The following is a 20428-nucleotide window of genomic DNA, read 5'->3' on the forward strand; positions in this document are numbered from 1 at the left end:
TAAGTCTTTGTACTTCAATATTTCATCAAAATGGGAGAATGATTATTTAGGCATACAAATTTGAGATGAGAATTTAGACGTAAAGCGATTGTTCCATTGAAATTGATTAAAGCTTATGTATTTTAGTAAAACGCGTGTCCCATGGAGCGATGGTTATTTGTAGCTATTAGGCGTGAGAATGTCAGCACGTGCAGAATTACGTTTTACTTTCTTGCGCAGTTGTATTGCCACGGTCGGTAGCAAACAGTCAAGGATGTCGATCATAGGATACACATAAACTTGCTAATTGATTCAACTTCATGATGAAATTGATCATTAAATATTTCTCTTATTTCACGGCAAAATCTGACATTCCCGAAATTCCCAAAAAATGGGAGAAGTTGAGAAATCAACTATTCTTTAAAGAAATATTCAATTCTTTTCCCATAACATAATTAAAATGACGCTATATTTCTTTCATTAATAATTTCTTGAAACAATAATTTTCACAGTAAATGTTGTTTTTCCAGAAAGACAATAATTGCATAATAGCCTAATCATCTATAGGAAAGCTATTGACGAGAAATACATGTGTTTTCTATCTCAGCAAATTATGGGATCAATAACAATCATGAATTTAAAAGTTTAGGTTTATTAACATAAATCTGTAGATGTATAACAATATTACAGTATGATACATTTTGACTCTTATAATCGCTTCATTTTATCAATGACATTTTTTCTTCGAGATTTGTCTTGGCGCACATTCACAATTCAATAGAGTAAAATTAATAATCGGAAAGAGGTAAAATATTTAAGCCGCGCTGTTGTCGATTTTAAACTTTTTTTTAATAACAACAATTACAGCTCGTCGATAAAAAGTGAAATATAAAAATGCGCTGCCCCCGGACGATTGGATGAACCAGTAGCAGAAGTACAAACGAATGCATCATTTTGCTATGACGCGTAACGTACCTAATTTGATAAACATTTTTTAAACAATCAACTACCATGTAATGGCGTATTTAGGAAAACTTGACGAACAATGTACGCTGTTGTATGGATACCCTACGGGCTTTCTTTTCAATCGAGCTTAAAATCTGAAACCTTTATCAAGGTTAGCTCTGGATTCTGTGTAGTCTTTTTAAAATACTGGCTTGCAACTTTCTGTAGTTACTTTAAATCAATGTATATCTCCCATAATTCGTGACGGGTCGCTCTTGTTTTGACTAGCATTTAAAAAGCAAGACCAGCTTCGGAATAAGTAGTGAAGATCTTTTCGATTGAATTTACGTACGCTGCTGTCCTCAAATCGAGACCGAGATTGAATTTCATGCTTGTTTTCATTATCGCCTGGAAATAATTACGTTCAAATTATTTCTACTGTTATATTATATTGACCGAAAACAATTTATATTTTCAATTTCATACCCGAGCGGATCGTTCCATGGTGTAATCAAGGCCCGAGTGGACAATATCTTTTTCAGAAGCACCAGAAATACGTTTTTGGAAAGATTCGGATGGTGTGACTGGAATGCGACCTCCAACACGACCAAACCTACGTTCGAGAGACTCTTGCACCGATTCTATAGAAACAAAATAACAATATTAATGCGTGCAAGCAATGTGAAAAATCGAAATTGCTCACAGTTATCACATATACCATTTCAAGCAGTGTCAAATGACAACTAACTCACCTAACAGATGGTAATTCGATTCTCTTTCGTATTTGAAGGTAAGTCGACCATACGACACATGATTTAAGTTTTTCAGCCACTCAAAGAAAGAAACAGTCACACCACCAGCGTTGATGTACAAGTCGGGAATTACCAAGATATTTCTGTCAATGAGTATTTTATCAGCAGCTGGTGTGGTTGGACCGTTGGCTGCTTCGGCAATAATTTTAGCCTGAAATAAAAATTTATTATCCATTGAACTTCATAAAAGATCTGTGTTTGTGTGTTTTTCAAAGAAATTATAATTACTATCGAATCGCGAATTTTTACCTGAATTTTACCAGCATTTTCTGTGGTAATAACTTTTTCTACCGCAGCAGGAATGAATATATCGCAAGGCTCATACATGAGATTCTCGCCTTCGTAAGGCTGAGCACCTGGGAAGCCAACGATCGTGCCATTCTCAATACGATAGTCTTCAAGTTGCTATAATTGAAATTAAACTAATTAAAAAAGTTTTCAGAAAGAAAAAACAAAGAGTGAGTAATTGATTTTCTTATATTTACTTTAGGATCAATACCATCGGGGTTATAAATAGAACCGTCGTGTTCAATGACACCAGTGCAAATGGCTCCAGCACGATGTAAATAACGCATGGAATGAAGGCCGACATTACCGAAACCTTGTAAAATAAATGTTTTACCTCCCCATCCCGGAGTAGTACCTGTGATAAGCAAAAATTATCTCTAATTTTGCAGTTCTCAAACGTGTGCTTATTGACTTCAAAAAAAATGTGAGAAATGAGAATACCCACCAATCATACTCATATAGTTGGCTTCGTTTATAAAGTTTTCCAGTCCATGGAAGACACCACGACCAGTGGCAGATATTCGACCGTGGATTCCACCTTGATTAATTGGTTTGCCCGTCACACAAGCGTGTGCGTTAATATCCAAGTGTCCAATCGTTTTTGCGTACGTATCAGCGATCCAGGACATTTCTCGTTCTCCAGTTCCCATGTCGGGGGCAGGAACGTCCACGCCGGGTCCTTAAAAAAAATATTTATTTATTATCGAGGAAATTATTATTCATGAAAAATATTACAAAGTAGCTATAAAAATGATGATCGCTAAATACGTTGAATTATCATAGAACAAAGGTGTGTCTTGATGAAATAGTCGAAAACAAGTGCTGTCGTAGAATCTGTATATCATATATTTAGGCCTCACTATGAGATGCAACATACGTACGATATTTGTGACACCGAGATTGCAGAAAGCAAAGAGCCAATACATCTGGCACACGGCTTTGTAAATATTTACCACAAGAGTCGCGCAAACAGGCAACTACGATCAGCTTGCAAATGTACTTAGTAATTCAGTGCGAAAACAAAACGGGATCAGAGCTAGTTTTACTGCTCGGGCTTTAGTATGGTAAAAAGAGGCGTTCTAGCAAAGCAACTGATAAAAAAACGTACAAATAATCTTCCACGCTGGCAAGGAAAAAATTTAGGTAGAACGGACAAATTTAAATATGACTGAGGCAAAAAGAAATTAAGGGAACGGACTATAGTATCTACAAATTTTATAACGTGATCTTTTTACGAAGAAAACTTTAAATAGAACGGTTAAAACTTGGGAGTAAAAAAACCGACAAAAGCCCATTAAGACCTTCGTTAGACGATGTGTAAAAAGTGTAGGACGAATAAGCGTGCCTTTTCAGTGTTGGCATAAAAGAAAATTTGAAAATAACGTTAGTTTTCACGTAAGAATGAGTCGATAATAGATTTGTTTCTAAAATTATCATTAGGACCCATGCTCGACGACAGGGTCGTGAGTTGGTAAGCAGTTGATGCTCGCTTATGATGACGTAACGAAGCAGGATGGGACGAGACGGAATGCGACAGTTGTTTGTGTAACTGTCGTCAGGAATTTAAGAATAAAATTGGCGGAGCATCGATGGTGTGTCTCACCGATAAATCCCTTCTTTGCCAGCTCCAAGGTAAACCTCCTGGTGATTTTTTCAAGCTCGTGCTCCGAATACGATTTGGGGTTAATTTTGATACCGGCCTTAGCCCCGCCAAAGGGAACATCTACACAGGCACACTTGAACGTCATTAAAGCTGAGAGAGCTTTCACCTCATCTCGGGAAACGTCCATCGAGAAACGAATACCTGAAATAAAACAATAATTTCTCGTTAGTTCCATCTATGATACCCTTGAAACCACTGATTTAAAAGTCATTATGAATAAAATCTAATATGATAATAACAGTCGTATTCACAGAAATAACAATAAATTTAAATTGTAGATTTTTTTTTCATATTTATTTACACGAGCATTTTTCAGAGAATAAATTATTCGATACAAATTATCCTCTTTGTTTAAATAATGCTAGCCATGACAATAATGATGACACGAGCAAATAATCGAGATTTTATAATAATCCTTGTAGCCGGTTAATTATGCAATTAACGATACAATCTATTACGCGGTCAGGTGATCTCACGAGACCGAAAGAAAAAGATTGAAGCATGCTCACACGTGATCGAGAGAAAAACATGAGTACATCATGCTCTTGACACGGTATTGGCGGCGCTCCAGTTTTCTTTTATGTAATGCGCTAATTAATATTTCGTTCATATATGCTGCACTCTGCAGCAGAAAGTCTGATAAAGTTTTTCTCTTTAATGATAAAAACTATCAATTTCGGTGAACATAATGCGTGTGATAAACTGCGTTCCGATAAAGTCTGCAGACTTATCATGGTAAAAATTGTAACTTCCCTGGTGTTCGATATGAAAAATGAATACGGAATAATCAGCGTGTATTGTATATTGGTGAATTCTTTGGCCCGAGGCCGATAGCAAGAGTAGACAGCTTGGGACCACAGTAAACATTACGTTAATATCAAAATTACGTATATACTGATTTATAAATATATGCAGATATTTGTTTATGCAACAAAATATTTTAAAACTTAAATAGTATAAACACTTGGCTTAATTTACACTTGATAATGTATTATACCATATGTTATCTTAAAGTGCACAAATATAGTGCAACAGTATATATAAATTGTATATAAGAAAAAATATCTTAAACAAATATTAGTCGTGATGAGCTGAGTGGTAGATCTACAGTATAAATATAGTACATATATCGAGATAGCAAATACTATTTTCACTTGAATTATCGGCTGGTGAAGCGATCTGGGGGCTCTCTTCATTTAATACAGTGTATTATTGTTTTATCAGTTCCACGAAAAGGAACGGAGGATTAGAGTTTTGAAAGAAAAAGTTTTTTAACTCCAATGGTAAGCAGCATTTGCATTTGATTCGTGAGATATAAGTGGCGCGCTGAATCATATTAGCTCACACGAGCTAGCTCTATTAAAACCTTTGTGAGCGTAAATATATGTTCAGCTTTAATTAACGTAACCGAAGACTCGTGGGTAATCCCAATTCAAAATACAGCCTTAGGGTCGATACATTAGCATGCTAATAACACTCCTTCGCCAAGCCGAAAATTTTTTTAAACATCCAAGCACGAATCGTAAAACACAACAATCGGTTCTTCAGAAAATAAAATGCATCAATAAAATTCTCTCTGCTCGTGTCAAGGATAATTCTCTTAAAAGAGAATCCCCAGTTAAGCATGCCAGTATGCGATAAATTGTGAAAAATGATGTTTACGACCGGTCATTGTGCACGAGAATCGTCCGGATAAGTAAATTTTTCTGCAGTAAAATTATATTCCTTTCAATTCATATCCGTACATCTTTTGTATCGAAGAAACGAAACGTCCAACAAGCTTATCTATATATTTGGCAGAAAAATGTGAGCGATAAACGTAATGGTCAATGATTCAGTCATTATTCCAGCATTTTGTAATCCAATTAGAAGTATGTCGTATATTACAAGAAGCCGTATAATATCTGAATCGCCGATTAACCTGCACAAAGGAGAATGATAAAAGCAGCCAAGAGACAGCAAATGGAGGAAAATATATGTACAATTATTGAAGAATGCGAATTCTTCGCATTTATAAGCAGCTCTTATCTCCGTCATGGCGCCGTTTTGCCAAACAATCTCACTTTCATAAATGTTTCCTCTATATTCCACGTGACTCATGTGGTAGGTGTATCACTAATTACTGTAAGCCGATTGAAAACTGGTCGATAATAAATTGTCTCCAATGAAAAATCCATCGATATCTTCCTTCAGACAAGATTCAGTTTCTTACGAAATTTATTAGCATGCGCTAAATATCTTCATGACTATCACGGAAGATAAATGCTGGTAATCTTTCTATAAAGCATGAAGTAATACTAGAGATGGTAGAGCTGGAATAGTTTGGTTAGAAAGTAGGGCAAATTAAATGGGTGAGAAAGAGAGAGAGAGAGAGAGAGAGAGAGAAAGAGGGAAAGAGAGAAAGAAAGAAAGAGGGAGGGAGAGAGAGAGATAGAGCTAAAATTGAGATATTCACCTCCTTTGCAAGGTGTCCGATGCGTGGAGTGCTGAGCACGATAACCTGTGATCATTTCATAATCGCCAGAATCGCGTCTTAGAGGGAAGGTTGTCTCCAGGATATGGTCACAAGGTTGCATCAGCATTAGGATACCTTTAACCTTCTTCTTCCGTTCTTCCACACTCATTCTGGACCTCTTTCCGATATCCTCGACGAGCTTATCCTCGACTATTTGGCAGGCACGATGAAAGAAATATTCAACCATATCGAAAAACTTTGGATTTGGCGCGGTGGGCACATCCTTCAGTCTTTCTGGAATCTGATGATCGGCGTATCCTCGTTGCTGAAGAATAGGAAGACTCCTCGCCAAGGCACTCTGCATGGCCTCATTGCTGGGCACCTGCTTCAGGGCCACCGATGATTTCGTCAATTTACGAATGTGAAACATTCTGCTTTCAGTAACAAATTCCTGTGTATCCGGAACTAAACTAACAAGTAGAAGCAACGTTTGGATAAGAGTGATGAATTTTAAACGGTTCCTTGGTGGTTATTAGATTCGAGATGATTCTGTCACGTTTAACTCTATTTGCTAGTGCCAGTAGCTTTTAAATCCAGTGTTGAACGCGCTACTCAAGTGACTGTGCCGTCCCGTGGCAGTGGCTGGCACACACACGCAAACACCAGCAGCACGCAGCACCTCCTTCTCAGTTGACTCAGTCCTCCTCGCTGTTTGCAATTCGACTCGGCCGACTCGACCCAACCACGGATCTATATACCGTATATACCTGCCCTGCCTAGCCACTAGCCAGCCAGCCTAGCCTCACTTGAACTCTCTCGGATCAGCCTTGTCTTCCTCGCTATGTCGCTATCCTCCACTATCCTCTTTACTGATTCCTCTCTTGTAACTCTTGCTCTCTTTCTAGATTTCTAGTCTCTCTGTTTGTCTCTCTTTCCCTCTCCCCAATGCTAGCTAGTAGTTCTACCGCTACTACCTGACAGAAAATCCGTCTGAATCCGTCCAAATGTACGTTTCTCTTCTGTTTGCTGGATTTTCTGTTCGACCTAGGAATATGAAGATCAAAGTCATATCCGACGAGGAGAAAAAACTGGAAAAACTCTCTAGTCATTTTTTAATTTTCATATGTATATATATGTATATACTTTCCTGTAACAACAATATCGATACCTCGAGCGATTTTTCTATTTCTCTTTCCAGCGATAGTCACCAGACCAGGGTCCTCCGAGATCCCCAAAGAAAAGAGAGAGAAATGGGAGCAGTGGTACCAAACTGACTTCTCGGTGCATGCGCGTTATCTTCGATCAGGTCAGGTCAGGCTCAACAAAGTTCCCGAGCCACCTGTATGTACAATATTATTCTCATAAAATGCATCGACTTGCTTAATATGCATTTACTTAGACCTTTCAACTGAAACGATCACATAGAATTATCATGGTAAATCTTTGAAATTTTAAAATAGTTAATGAATTTTTAGAAAGGACAAACTCATCAAAGTTTTCCTCTTGCGTCATCCCTGGGAATGAGAATGAGCTGCGCATGGATTCATTATGGGAGAAAGAGAGAGATAACGTGTATGATACGGTAGTGTGGGCAGTGGAGGGGGAGGAGAGAGAGATATTGACAAATTTCCCTATTCCGCCAGTTCAAGTTGGTTCAAGTATCCGTATCCGTAGCTGAATGTTTGTGGTGCTACAGCAAATTATTAGCAGCTTATAGCGAAAAGTCACCGCGAAAACACGCTAGGATAAAAGCTGTTCTTTCTTATTGAGTTGAACAAATAGAACTTTTAGAAAATATCGTTTATTTTGTTATCAAATAGTTCAAATGGTGCGTAAATCACAGATTACATATGCTAGGTTGTTGAGCTCTTGTGGTAAGGTCTCCTAAAAGGAGCGCCTTTTACAAGTGATTGGCCATAATATTAGCCAAATATTTCAACTTCTCCAAAATGGCAGAAAATCAAGGAAACTCATCAAATCAATCTAATCAGCCCAATCAAGGTATCCAACTTTGGTCTGTTCCTATCGTGTTTTTTTAGCTGCTGTAATCCTAACCTTAAGGTATAGACCTTCTCTTCAACCGTCTCGATTCACAACCTATCTAACGACCTATTGCGTCGTTTACCGGGTCTCTTTAACTTATAAGACTGAATTTTTGAAGATTTAGATCATTAAACCGAAAAGCCCTATACTCTCATTTCCTCTAGTGTGTCTCATTGTATCAAAGAATGCCATTTATTTGTTTATTAAAGCTTCTTATCATTTACCATATCTTTTTATAAGTTTGATAAGTACATTTTTTTCTTTTATTCAACTTTTCTTTCCTTATTCTAGGATCCACCAGGTCTTTCAACTTTCAGCGTTTAGAACTACGATCCAACAGTGATATTCAAAATGATGTTTCAGGTACTTTTAATGGTTTCTGTGGATTTATTAATATTGTAATTTAACAAACTATGTTTCTTTGAATATTTTAGCTGAGAAACGAAGACAGTTAAAACTTAGTTTTCAAACTCAAGGGAGTAATTTGTCCTTTTCCAATTCCACAAACACAACAGGAGCATCAACATGTCAACAAACGTAAGTTTTTTTTTGGGCATAATAAGTATAATAGTTTTCAAATCTAATAACAATATATTTTCAGAGCACCTCGTCCAGCCTTGCCTTTGACATTACCCAAGCTGCCAGCAAGACCTCGCAATACAGTACAGCAAGAATTTCTTCCTGACAAAGCAAGGTAGCTCTATTAACAAATATGTCATGATAATTGAATTGTTGCTTAAAAAGTTTAATTAAATAGTTTAAATTATAGAGATAAATTACGTATGTGCCAGTCTATGCAGAGCACTGGTAAATTACAATTGGCACCAAACTTAGTGTATGATTTCACTAGTGAAGATCTTCAAGATTTGGGAGAAATAGGAAGAGGCGGATTTGGCACTGTAAATAAAATGGTACATAGGATAAGCAATACTGTTATGGCTGTGAAGGTAAGTGAATACTTTTTATAGATTATATTTTTAGAATTAAATGACTTAAGCAAAATATTGTGATTTTAGAGAATTCGTTCAACAGTAGATGAACGGGAGCAGAAGCAACTTTTAATGGATCTTGAAGTTGTAATGAAATCTAATGAGTGTCCGTGCATTGTGCAATTCTATGGAGCTTTATTTAAAGAGGTTAGTGCATTTAAAAAGATTAAATGCTTTGTGGTGTTTAAATCATTGTATTATTTGACAAATTTTTTAAAATGTATTAGGGTGACTGTTGGATTTGCATGGAACTGATGGATACCTCGTTAGATAAATTTTACAAGTTTATCTATGAAACATTAGACGAAAGGATACCAGAATGCATCTTAGGGAAAATTACAGTGGCCACAGTGAAGGCTTTGAATTATCTCAAAGAGAAATTAAGAATAATACACAGAGATGTTAAACCTAGCAATATTCTGTTGGATCGTCGAGGCAACATAAAACTCTGTGACTTTGGTATTTCGGGTCAATTGGTCGATTCAATCGCGCGAACGCGTGATGCGGGATGTCGGCCATACATGGCAGTAAGTATTTCAAACAATGACAGGGATCCTAAGGAACTTGAACAATTTTTTTCAACGAATAACCTGAATTTGTTTTGTATAGCCTGAGAGGATAGATCCTCAACGTGCCCGAGGTTATGATGTAAGAAGCGATGTCTGGTCATTAGGTATTACCTTGATGGAAGTTGCCACTGGATATTTTCCCTATCCAAAGTGGAACTCTGTTTTCGAGCAGCTATACCAAGTAGTGCAAGGCGATCCCCCGAGACTCTCCCCAAATAGAAATGGAAATCATTTTACATTGGAATTTGTAAATTTTGTAAACACTTGGTAAGAGCATAAGGTTTTGTGAAATGAATACGAGTAAGACTTGATGGTAGCAGATTCATGAATTTTTCCTTATCAGTTTAATCAAGGAAGAGACACAAAGGCCGAAGTACAATAAGCTGCTGGAGCATCCGTTTATTAGGAGATCTGAAGAGGCAACGATCGACGTTGCAGCATATATTAGTGGCATCCTGGACAATATGGCAAATAATGGTGTAACGCCGTTCACGACCGATCAGCCTTAAAATTAAACAGGCGATGAGAAACAATCCCGTACCTTGGTTTTTACGATGCTTTCAATTCCTTCTATCGCGTTAGGCCACTTTCGGCCCTACTGCACTCCGATCTAGTGTAGCTAGTAAAAATTCAATGAATACTTTTCGTCGACAACATTATTTAGTTTAGTATAATGTATTGTCACGTCGCAGAGTGCTCATATAGTTGATAGGTGTATCTTCAACGACAAGTCGGCATTCATTAATTAGCGTATCGAGTGGAAAAGCATCACTTCTAGTTTCTTAATAAGCTATTGCAAAGAAAAAAAAGCAGAAATTGCCGTGCAGAACATTGTATTTATTCTTCTTAACTAGTGCAGATAAACTGTTTTCTCTCTCTTCCTCTGTAGGGAGACGTTTCTTAGTTCTTGCAATACGATGTTTCACTGTTTGGGGAACTTGTCGCGAAATGCATGTGTACATACATATAAATCAATATTTATACATGCAAAGAAGTATATCTCGCCTAACGTTTTACTTTCAAGATTTTTATAAGGTGACGAACTGCTTGTCGAAAATTATGCGTGAATCTCGAAATTTGTACCGAGGTTGCCCTGCTGGGCTCTTCTTTCAGTCAGTTTTTTCAAACAAGAGTAAGCATTGACCGTTGAGCGATGATAATGTAACAAGAGAAAAAATAAATCATTGACACTCAATCATTATCATTAATGCATATTTTTCCTCTGGTTCCTAACCTGTCGAGACTCAACCTGTACCGATGGTACCTGCACTCTGTCTTCTTGTGATTCAATTAGTTTAAGGTGACAGGAACATACTGTAAAATGATTTAATAAATTATTACTATTGAATCGTAGAAATTTTAAATATTCAATATAATCGGTCCTTTTAAAACCCTTTATTATTTCCTTTCAAAGAGACACTTAATAGAATTAAATCTCGAGTATATTATTTTTTTTCTTATTTTTCCGTCAGTTGATTGACCTAGAACTTCTAATGCATATATTTGCAGCACTGGAATAGATTATTTTTATCATTTGCCAGTCGTGCGGGTTCAAGTGTGAGGGTATCGTTAAGTTGCCACAGAAAATTTGAAAGACACAACAGGTCTTTCAATAAAATTAACATTGTTAATAAATTTATTACTTTCTTTTTTTCAAATTATACAATTTCAACAGAAGTGACTTAAATGTGTGTGTTTCTATTGTTACATATACGATGTGATTTATAGCATGATATTTCGATTCATATGATTTAGAAGCAGGTGAGATCTCCGTATAATTTGGCGATTTTACGCGTATATTTATCGCGAGAAGAAATAAATGAGAAATATAATCGATAGTTGGTCTACACTACGTACTGTACTACACCTGTCGTAGTGGTACCGTTTGCACAGGTGAGAAAATGGCGGTAAAATGAAGGTAGTGAGTGGTAGAAGCGTGGAAGAAGTGTCGGTGGTTCGCCGATGGTAGCGGCTGTCAATTCTAATGGCAAAATCCACTTTGATTTCGTTAATTCGTTCGATCATTCACACTTCGAGTAGTAAAAGTTATTTCCTGTGACCAAAATGGACGCGTTGTGCCATCGTGACGCATAATTTTTAACGATCTGACGGTGTCTTTCTCTACTGTCGCTGAAGTTGAACAAAATCATTGCTATTTTTAAAACTACATTTTATAATCTAAAACTTAATAAAACACCATATCGGTTCATTTTGATTCTGTAGCATGCCACTCTAGTACCAGAAGTTTTAAAGTTTTAACAATCTTGAGATCAAATAAAGGAGATCCAACTCTTTTGGTGAGTAAAAGTCAAATAAGCTGAAGCGTGTGAACATTTAAATTACTTGAAAGAGATTAATTTCATCGCCTTTTGACAAAAGGTACCAGGGGGGATTTCTGTGTTTGGTTAGATAGTTTTTATCCTTTGAATTGAAATGTTATTGTAAAAAAAAGTAAAATAATATTGGTATTGGGTAATGGAAAGGGAGAATTTGTTACTGCTGCTGTCGTTGGTGCTGCTGCGGGGGCTAAGAATCAATTGTGCTGAATATTTTATGAGAATACCTCCGCCCTCCCGGAAACCATATACAACTTCTATTCTCGTCTATATCCATTCCCTCCTAGTAATATCTGTTCTCTCGAACCATCCATTCGAATAAGTCCACATCATTGTTTTCACTATGACCTATAACTATTCTCTTACAAATTTGCCCCGTTCTCGTCAAGTCTCAAGGAGAAACTGACACGCGCTCTTTCCAATCATCAACATTTTCCACCCACGATCCTGGAGAACCTCAAATTTTATTTCTCATTGAATTTTTATCCACGAGACAGAGAAACATATTCCTATCCAGGCGTTGATCTTACTTAAGGTGGGAGTAATTATTCCACACGGATGACCTTCAAATGTATGCGTGGCATTGAGTCAATTATATTATTGGATGTTGAATGAATCGAGAGGTATTTGGTGGTCGTTGTTGGTGATTCTGAAAAGGGTAGTAAGAGGGTAACGGAAAATAGTGAGTCACTGGCTGACGCAGTGAGCGCGGAGGGTGGCAGGTGGTGGTACTGGTGGTGCTGCTGCTGCTACCATTACGAGTCAGGTTGAACCTGTTCAGTCCGGCAGGGGGACGGATGTTCCCAGGAGATTATTGATCGAACGCGCAGATACTTCCATGCCTGGAAGACACGACCATGTTCCCCCGCTGCGACTCCTCCATTTTTACCAAATTCCACATCGATGCATGCTGCACCACATCTTTCTCGAGGTCAACCATTGCAGATCCCACAAATAATCCATTTCGTACTCAGCTACCCCTTGCTAAATGCTATCTGCCATGTTCCATTTTTGCAGATCAGCCGCCATTTTCCACCACAGTCCATAATAGTACCAGTGATATATTACTAAATTCGTCGCTTCCAGAACAATTAATCACCGACTAATCGTCGTTTCAATCGAGATTTCAAATTATGGAAAAAGTAGGAGAATTTTTTAAGCACTCTATCACTCGTTCGATCTTTCCTTTGGTCAATCGAGTGGAGGAGTAAGCGATGGAAAAGAAAATGGAGGCTGGTCAATGCCAATGGGGTAGTTGTGCGAAATGTAGAATGGACTAAATACGTAATAGGAAATTGTAAAAATAGTTGGTCGTTCCGTTGGATATGTTATCAGGCAGAATTGCCGATAGAGCAATTGGTTGCAATCCTATTTAATCGTTTCTTTTAATAATTAATACTTCATTATTTATTGATTGAAAATATATGATACGGAGTTTTGATATGAATCATCTTGCGTGACACGGTTTGTAATGGTTAAAGTGGATAAATTTGCTGGTAAAATTGGTCAGTACGAGAGAGAGAGAGAGAGAGAGAGAAACGAAGGATTGTTTGAAGTTTCTCCTTTGACGGAGAGTGGTAGGAAAGGTTTGCCAGGGCAGAAGGCTCGTGCAGGGTGATCGCGCACGGAAGTTGAGAAGTGTCGATCCTTCGGGCGAATCTCGTCCTCCTAACGATCCTGTTGTCCAGCGACCAATGATGAGTCGTTCTACTCGAGCTCGACGCGCCATTCCCGTCCTGGCCGAATGGCGTGGCTCCGTTTTCACCCGATCCACCCCAATCCACCCCTTACCCCGATATCCTCTCACCACCAAAACTCCCTTTCCTCGGCTTCTCGAATATCGCTGCTGGTGGCCACTGCCTCCCCTGATTCGATCAATGGAGGCACCTGTACCAGGGTGCTCCCTCCCCACTCCTTCGCTTAAAAACCCCCTACCTCGAACAGCGCTAGGTAAATACGTCGCGCTCGCGCCACCCCCAACTATCCCCACCACTCGATCCAATTCTTTGTCTGACGCGTCTCTTTCCCGTACAAGATTAACTTTTTTCCCAGATATATTTATTCATAAAATCCCCCCCCCCTCTCTCCTTTCTACCCCCTTCTGATCACTCTTCATCCCCTCCTCAATTCTTACAATGTATGTTCCGCTCTGTGTCCCACCACGAATATCGTTCTGGCAACAAATAACTGGGAGATGGAAAGTTGGTAGTAACTTTTCGTATGCACGGATTTGAATTTTTTGTTGTACAAATAAGATGATGGATCTTGGTATAGTGGGGTCTCACGTCAAGCGTATAGAGAAAATAAAAGAGGGTTAACTTGGAGCACGTGGCAATTCCCTACTTCCTATCTAGTTGCGCACACGACTTCCGGTTCCGCCAGCATGCTCTAGGAGGAGCCAGCTCTCCAACACCTGGACACCAGTAGATAATTATACCCATCTGTTTTCTATACCCAATGCCTTGCGAAAATGTCCTTACTTTCAGAAAGAGTTTTTGTCGTGCTTATTCCTTTTCCACTAATTTTATGCCCTTCTCCCAAATCGGAGCGTATACAATTCGCTTAAATAATATAGTCTCGCGAGTAGTTGTCGTAGTTTTACTTCAACATTCTTTAAATTAATAGATCCCTCGTCGAATGTCTACCTCGCGTGATTGACTAGTGGATTCAACGGAGCGTAAAACCACGTGAAAGACATGTGCACGGAAGAGCAGATGCGGGAAGTGCACTACGCGTACCCTGAGTATCATTATGGTTCTCATCATTTTGCACATAAAAAATGAGAGAAAATTTCATATATAATAATTATTGTTCAAAAGGTCGTTGCTCAAGCGACCAAAGAAGGCCGAAGTGGAACGATATTGGAAGAAGGAAATTTATAAAATGGGAAAATGAGAAATAATAAGGGGAAAAGAGATTGGAAAGGAATAATCGAAGGTAAATTATTGGGCGAATTGGCGCGTGGGGCTTGGAGGGGAGGAAGTGGTTGGCGTTGGAAGGAAAACGGTATGGGAGGGTGGAGAATTGGAAAAGAGGGTCGCGTTGTCCAGCCTGGCATGGTCCACCTGCGAAAGGGAGCCAGCCATCACCTGTCGTCCCGCACGCGCACCAACCACGACCTGCCCGCTAGGCTGCCGAGCGAGGGTGCTCAGCCCACATCACCCCTGCTACCAGTCATACACCAACTACAGTACGGAATCTATGCTCTCAATAACCGCAAAAACTCTAAACTACCTCTTTTCTACCATTTTCCTACTAAATTTCCTAATTTCCATTCGACCCGATCCTCTCCTACCTCGATTATACGATAAAATCTTCTTCCCAACTTCCGGTGTATTTCGCAACATCGCGCAAGTGACAGCGACGTGGTTCTTACGGCATATTTTCTTAGACTCGTGTTATTTTCCTAAAGCTTTAGAGTATAGAGCGTGGTCCAGTGTGATAGGTAATAAGGTTTGGCGAAAAAGTGTCAGATCCATTTATGCAGTTGGGGGTGTATGAAAGCGGAAGTGTAGTTTGATTCGTGGGGGGTGAGAAGTTGGTAAGAAAGATATTTTGAGAAGAAGCGTCGATGTTATTGATGTGCGTAGTTGGCGAGTGCTGGGGAGTTTGTCATGAAGGATGGTGAGAATGAAGAGGGAGATTCGCGACGCTGAGGCGACGATGGCGGCTGGCGTCACGCCGCTGGCATCGGAGATGATGGACGTCGACACTTACGGCGTCGAGGCCGAGCTTACCAGCCTCTCCTGGCTTCAATCGCTCGACATCACGAGTGCCTCTAGTCTACCGACCCCTCCTTGCTCCCCCTCACCACCCCCGGTCCACAGGCAACCCCCCAAGAAGATGTCGCCTCTCCTCAAGGCTGAATTAGGTAAATAATTACCATCCCCCCCTTCATACCCCGCTCAACGTACGCTTCACAATGATAATCTCCCATTTGCAGATATCGCGGAGAACGCAGAGAAGTACCGCATGGATCCAGATGCGAAACCACCCTTTTCTTACGCTACGCTTATTTGCCTGGCGATGCGCGCCAACAACAATAAGCTCACCCTCTCCAGTATATACGCCTGGATTCGTGAAAATTTTAGGTTCTACAAACACGCCGATCCAGCCTGGCAGGTAAATTCATGCAAATCTTTACCTTCGAGCGTTCTCCAAACTCTGATCGATCCTCGACTTCCGGCCAGTCCTAAAATCCCACGTTTCCTCATGCAAAGTTTGATTGTCCGCTGATTTAACGTTGGCGAATGAATTTATTTGCGCAGAATTCAATAAGACACAACTTGTCATTGAACAAATGCTTCGTGAAGTTGCCACGTTCGAAGGACGAACCAGGTAAGGGAGGATTCTGGAAGTTGGACTTGGAGAGATTGGAGGAGGGGAAGAGGTCGAGGCGCAGGACAACGACGGCAAGGCGAAGTCGAGGAGCGAAGAGACCGGAACCAGCGTCATCACCGACAGTTGCAATGGCCGTCAGTTCCATACAGGATCAGCATGTGAACACTCAAGATGTCGTCCCAATGACTACGACCTTCTACGAGACTCCGCCGAGCAGCGTATCCCCCCCTATACCGGACACCCTACCGGAAGTGCCTGAATCGACCCAAGTCAGTCTCAGCGAGGACGATCTGACTGGCCTGCTGATAGCTACGGTTGGCTGGGACGAGAATCAACTGGACCTCTTGGACTCCTTATTGGATTCCCTTTAATTACCCTTCGATCATATAATCGAATAAATCAATTCCACGCAAGTTTCCTACGGCGAATCGTTGCAGAATATTCCGTATTTAATTCTGGACATCGGAACTCTTGTGGAACTGAAATGCTCGATTTCTTATATATACGTCTCTAGTCTAGGACTCTAAGCAAGTGGTTGTGGTAGAGGCCAACCTAACGAATGCGGCACATATACATGCGTTGACATGGTATATTCATTCCCATTTAGTATTGTGTCAATTGTTTAACGAATATATATATATATATATAGCATACATATCTACTAATGTATAATCGATATTTTTCTGGTACGCGCGCGTTCTGCAACACGATTCCATATTCGCATGATCGAATCCAGTAAGTCAGCAACATCAGCATTCACCAACCATTCCCTGCTTATTTTCCAAACAAGCAAACCACCGATGAGTGCTTCACGATTGCATTTTTCCTTACGCATACTGTACTAGAATATGGCTCTACCCTCTTATATTATTATACAATAAAATATATAGTGCATAAATGATCGAAGGTTAACATGGAATGTCTGCCTTTAGTGTTTAAACGACCAGAAACTTTTCGCGGGAAAGTTGACTCTTACTTTCCGGAGAAATGTAAAGAATGATTCACAGATAGTGCCTTGGAAAAATTAGCGACTGAGACATTTGTTTCTCGTTTCCGGGAACATATAGCCACCTCGATCGATATTGCATGATCGTTTCTTATGATTAGTCGATTACAGCAAGTTCTTCAATGAAGCCTGAGCGGCGCATTGTCTTGAGCAAAGTTTACGTATTTTGGTCTTTCCTTTCTTTTTGGATATATCGATACAAGGATTGTAGATAACGACAGCAAAATCACACAAACAACACACGCATACACACTCACGCGCATTTCCTATAGACGTAGTGTCAAAAATATTCTTAAAACGTTTCGACGCGTCTAATTGAATCCAGAAACGTGATAGGAACGTTTCTGAAACTATGCGATCTATATGGGATAATATAATGTTTCGTCATTCTTTGTAAGATCATCGAAATCTTTCTACCGTGCAACAAAGTAAAACTGGAGGACACACAGGGAATTTTATTATGGTTATTACCATGAATATATAATATTAAAGCACATCTTCTTCTTAAATGTACGATACACGAATGCATACAGCGTTATCGATATAATCAAAGTATACATGACAATTAAGTCGAATGTGTGATATATTATCATAATTATTACCTATATTATAGAAAGTATGAATTGAGTGTGTGTTGAAATTCCCGCTCTAATTCACGCCTTTTCAAATTCCGTCCAAAGAATTGTATAGAATAGGCCATGCAATATTACAGTTACTGTTGATCGAAATTAATCATCCTAAACATGGGCTGTATTTTTTATTGATCGGCATTTGCAAATTCGATGATTTTTTAACTTTGTATCTAAGACTATATACTTCGTACACGTATAAAATAAATAATACATTTATTTTAAAAAGCACTGTAGACATATACTATAAGAGGCAAAATTTAATATGTTTGCACAGATTATAATTAGTTATTATAGTGATTATAGTATAGTATATACTCCGTAGAGTCTCGTTTATACGTATATACTTACATTATTATATATATTATCTAAAAATTTTAGTAAGAAAATTGAGTTTTTGTTTCAATAAAGTTATCATTTTGATTTTACAAAAACACGAAAGTTTTGGTGTTGTCGCATGGTATTTTCTAATCACGCGAAACATTTTTTAAGAGCAATAAAATGTGTCCGTTTGAACCTGATGTACTTATATCACTTTGTTTATTAAGATAGTAGTGTGTAATAAATTTGTCTATTTTGGACTGAAATTTGTATTTTTCTACCTTGGATCAATTAATATTATATTTTGTTAGTTTGCGCTTTTCGTTTAAAAATCTACTTTTAAAATAGTGTGAGATGGCGGCATGTTATCACTAGCCAATCCTGGTATCTGGATGTATTCAATTGTTCTCATTGGTTGTCTGGTAATACTCAAACTCCATTGGCTGTCATCATGATCAGATGGAATACACACAACCAGTCTCTCTCTACACTGATACAATGGTTGTATAACTTATTTGTATGTCAGTTTACAAGGCGTTAAAGTTACGTTACAGCTAGGCTACACTCTACAGCTAGAATAGAATGTATGTGGTGAACGATAGAAGTGGTGGTTATCTTAATAGCTCTGTCTCATTGGTTATATTTCTAGAAAGTAATGCTAAAGATAAATCCTAGAAGATTCAAATAATTATATTTTTTATAGTGTGTATGTGTGTATTTTCATCATTCAACATGTGGAAAATTGTTAAATTTACTCTTTTAACACTGTGTGCAATTCTATCCATGTCTGAAGTAAGTCTTGACAGTTATATGGTTACGTACAAACTTCACTTGTTCTCCATTATTTATGCAATGATAAATGCCACTTAGTTAGCCAGATGGGATTGATATTTATATTTAAATCTTCCAACATCTATTTAGAATTTAGATTATTCTTCTGAACCTAATATTTGGAACACATTTTTGCTTTTATTTTGCATACTAAAATTATTTATTGAACTATGTTTTGATTTTCTATAAATTATAGGCATCTGGTCATTACTGCTTATGGGGTCTTTGTTCTACATCTGAATATTGTTGTGGCTATAATGAATGCTGTTCAGAATCAAGTAATTTCATTGACGTGTAAGTATTCATATCGAACTGTAATTTGCAGAAGTATAATTACTAATTATTTAATTTGGTTCAATTAGGGCATCTATAATTGGGAAGGTTTCACTGGTCTTAGCAATCTGCATCACATTAGTTATAATAATTTATTCTTACATATCTAGAAGACGTCATTCTAGATCTAGCATACATATTTCAAGAGAAGACATAAATCAAGAAACAAGTATTATTCAGAAAGATGTTCAAGGTACTTATGAGTTTAATAAATATCAGTCGGCAAATTATTCAAGCAAAATAATGATATGAAATTACATGGAATAGTTTTTGACATTTCAAATTGACAAAAAAATCTTTGTAACGCTTAAGAAATCTTTGAGGTATACTTTACTAATAATTATATTAATTTGGTTGTCATTATATAGATATGTATATTTAGCTAGTCAATCATATTTTGGAGGTATTTATTCATTCCAGCATCATAATTTACAAGATAATTATTTTTACATGAATTTGAGTAAATTATCTGTTGAAATTTATTGATTTTGACGAAAACAGATTTTATAAATCGGTTTTCAAGCCAGTTGACTTAAGCAAGCAATTGTAAGTTATTTACTTTACTGTAAGGAAACATTTATTTGCTATTAAAGGAGATCTGTATATTATTTAAGACTTAATTATATTTTATATGATATATATGTATATATGTTTTCTATAACAAATAATCACGCTATAATATTATCCTTGTGATAAGGTGATATACGTTAGAATAATAGTAAAATTCACAACAAATTAGGCTTATTTTTGTAAGAAAGAAGAAGGCAATAAAGGAGATTTCAAGTGAAAGAAGCGTTTTCTTAATTGTTTGCTTCCAAAAATATCAAATGAAAACTCTAGTGACTTTATTGGACTTTATTTAACTGTTTTAACATTATTGACCAATGA

At 37.9% G+C, this 20428-nt stretch overlaps 4 protein-coding genes across 5 annotated transcripts; 3 read left to right on the plus strand and 1 right to left on the minus strand.

Annotated features, from left to right (window-relative positions):
• Positions 1 to 601: 601 nt before the first annotated feature.
• On the minus strand, positions 602 to 7191 carry Gdh (glutamate dehydrogenase, mitochondrial). Its single transcript, XM_066742672.1, has 8 exons — positions 6143 to 7191; positions 3628 to 3828; positions 2470 to 2703; positions 2222 to 2379; positions 1986 to 2141; positions 1677 to 1887; positions 1411 to 1565; positions 602 to 1332 (listed from the first exon to the last, which is right to left on the minus strand). Exons 1-8 carry the CDS (start codon positions 6570 to 6572, stop codon positions 1216 to 1218), a joined length of 1662 nt encoding a protein of 553 aa, XP_066598769.1. The 5' UTR covers positions 6573 to 7191; the 3' UTR covers positions 602 to 1215.
• Positions 7192 to 7755: 564 nt separating this feature from the next.
• Positions 7756 to 11076, plus strand: Mkk4 (MAP kinase kinase 4). 2 transcript variants are annotated; one of them, XM_066742673.1, is made up of 9 exons: positions 7756 to 8143; positions 8477 to 8548; positions 8620 to 8722; positions 8787 to 8879; positions 8943 to 9132; positions 9202 to 9321; positions 9402 to 9701; positions 9784 to 10010; positions 10087 to 11076. In XM_066742673.1, exons 1-9 carry the CDS (start codon positions 8092 to 8094, stop codon positions 10250 to 10252), a joined length of 1323 nt encoding a protein of 440 aa, XP_066598770.1. In that variant the 5' UTR covers positions 7756 to 8091; the 3' UTR covers positions 10253 to 11076. The 2 variants fall into 2 exon arrangements, with proteins under 2 accessions (XP_066598770.1, XP_066598771.1); XM_066742674.1 differs by having other exon boundaries at positions 7761 to 8143; positions 8955 to 9132.
• A 580-nt stretch (positions 11077 to 11656) lies between these two features.
• Positions 11657 to 18608, plus strand: LOC136782735 (forkhead box protein J1-B-like). The gene is made up of 4 exons (XM_066742368.1): positions 11657 to 12040; positions 15670 to 15950; positions 16023 to 16201; positions 16348 to 18608. Exons 2-4 carry the CDS (start codon positions 15701 to 15703, stop codon positions 16789 to 16791), a joined length of 873 nt encoding a protein of 290 aa, XP_066598465.1. The 5' UTR covers positions 11657 to 12040; positions 15670 to 15700; the 3' UTR covers positions 16792 to 18608.
• Positions 18609 to 18868: 260 nt separating this feature from the next.
• Positions 18869 to 20181, plus strand: LOC136782787 (uncharacterized). The gene is made up of 3 exons (XM_066742460.1): positions 18869 to 19168; positions 19404 to 19501; positions 19570 to 20181. Exons 1-3 carry the CDS (start codon positions 19085 to 19087, stop codon positions 19790 to 19792), a joined length of 405 nt encoding a protein of 134 aa, XP_066598557.1. The 5' UTR covers positions 18869 to 19084; the 3' UTR covers positions 19793 to 20181.
• Positions 20182 to 20428: the final 247 nt, after the last annotated feature.

This window comes from Prorops nasuta, unplaced genomic scaffold (genome assembly GCF_024137725.1).
Source record: "Prorops nasuta isolate Cenicafe-Biocafe unplaced genomic scaffold, Cenicafe_Pnas_1.2 PNAS00030, whole genome shotgun sequence".
Taxonomy (NCBI): domain Eukaryota; kingdom Metazoa; phylum Arthropoda; class Insecta; order Hymenoptera; family Bethylidae; genus Prorops; species Prorops nasuta.

Excerpts from the sequence above, each read along its gene's own strand:
- Gdh (XM_066742672.1), bottom strand. The coding sequence starts at position 6,572 with ATGTTTCACATTCGTAAATTGACGAAATCATCGGTGGCCCTGAAGCAG. Across the intron at positions 2,380-2,469 it reads CAACTATATGAGTATGATTG|GTACTACTCCGGGATGGGGA; the intron begins GTGGGTATTCTC and ends TGCTTATCACAG. Across the intron at positions 1,888-1,985 it reads AAAATGCTGGTAAAATTCAG|GCTAAAATTATTGCCGAAGC; the intron begins GTAAAAATTCGC and ends TTTTTATTTCAG.
- Mkk4 (XM_066742673.1), top strand. The coding sequence starts at position 8,092 with ATGGCAGAAAATCAAGGAAACTCATCAAATCAATCTAATCAGCCCAAT. Across the intron at positions 8,880-8,942 it reads TTTCTTCCTGACAAAGCAAG|TTTAAATTATAGAGATAAAT; the intron begins GTAGCTCTATTA and ends TTAATTAAATAG. Across the intron at positions 9,322-9,401 it reads ATGGAGCTTTATTTAAAGAG|GGTGACTGTTGGATTTGCAT; the intron begins GTTAGTGCATTT and ends AAAATGTATTAG.
- LOC136782735 (XM_066742368.1), top strand. The coding sequence starts at position 15,701 with ATGGTGAGAATGAAGAGGGAGATTCGCGACGCTGAGGCGACGATGGCG. Across the intron at positions 15,951-16,022 it reads TCTCCTCAAGGCTGAATTAG|ATATCGCGGAGAACGCAGAG; the intron begins GTAAATAATTAC and ends TCCCATTTGCAG. Across the intron at positions 16,202-16,347 it reads ACGCCGATCCAGCCTGGCAG|AATTCAATAAGACACAACTT; the intron begins GTAAATTCATGC and ends TTATTTGCGCAG.
- LOC136782787 (XM_066742460.1), top strand. The coding sequence starts at position 19,085 with ATGTGTGTATTTTCATCATTCAACATGTGGAAAATTGTTAAATTTACT. Across the intron at positions 19,169-19,403 it reads CAATTCTATCCATGTCTGAA|GCATCTGGTCATTACTGCTT; the intron begins GTAAGTCTTGAC and ends TATAAATTATAG. Across the intron at positions 19,502-19,569 it reads TCAAGTAATTTCATTGACGT|GGCATCTATAATTGGGAAGG; the intron begins GTAAGTATTCAT and ends TGGTTCAATTAG.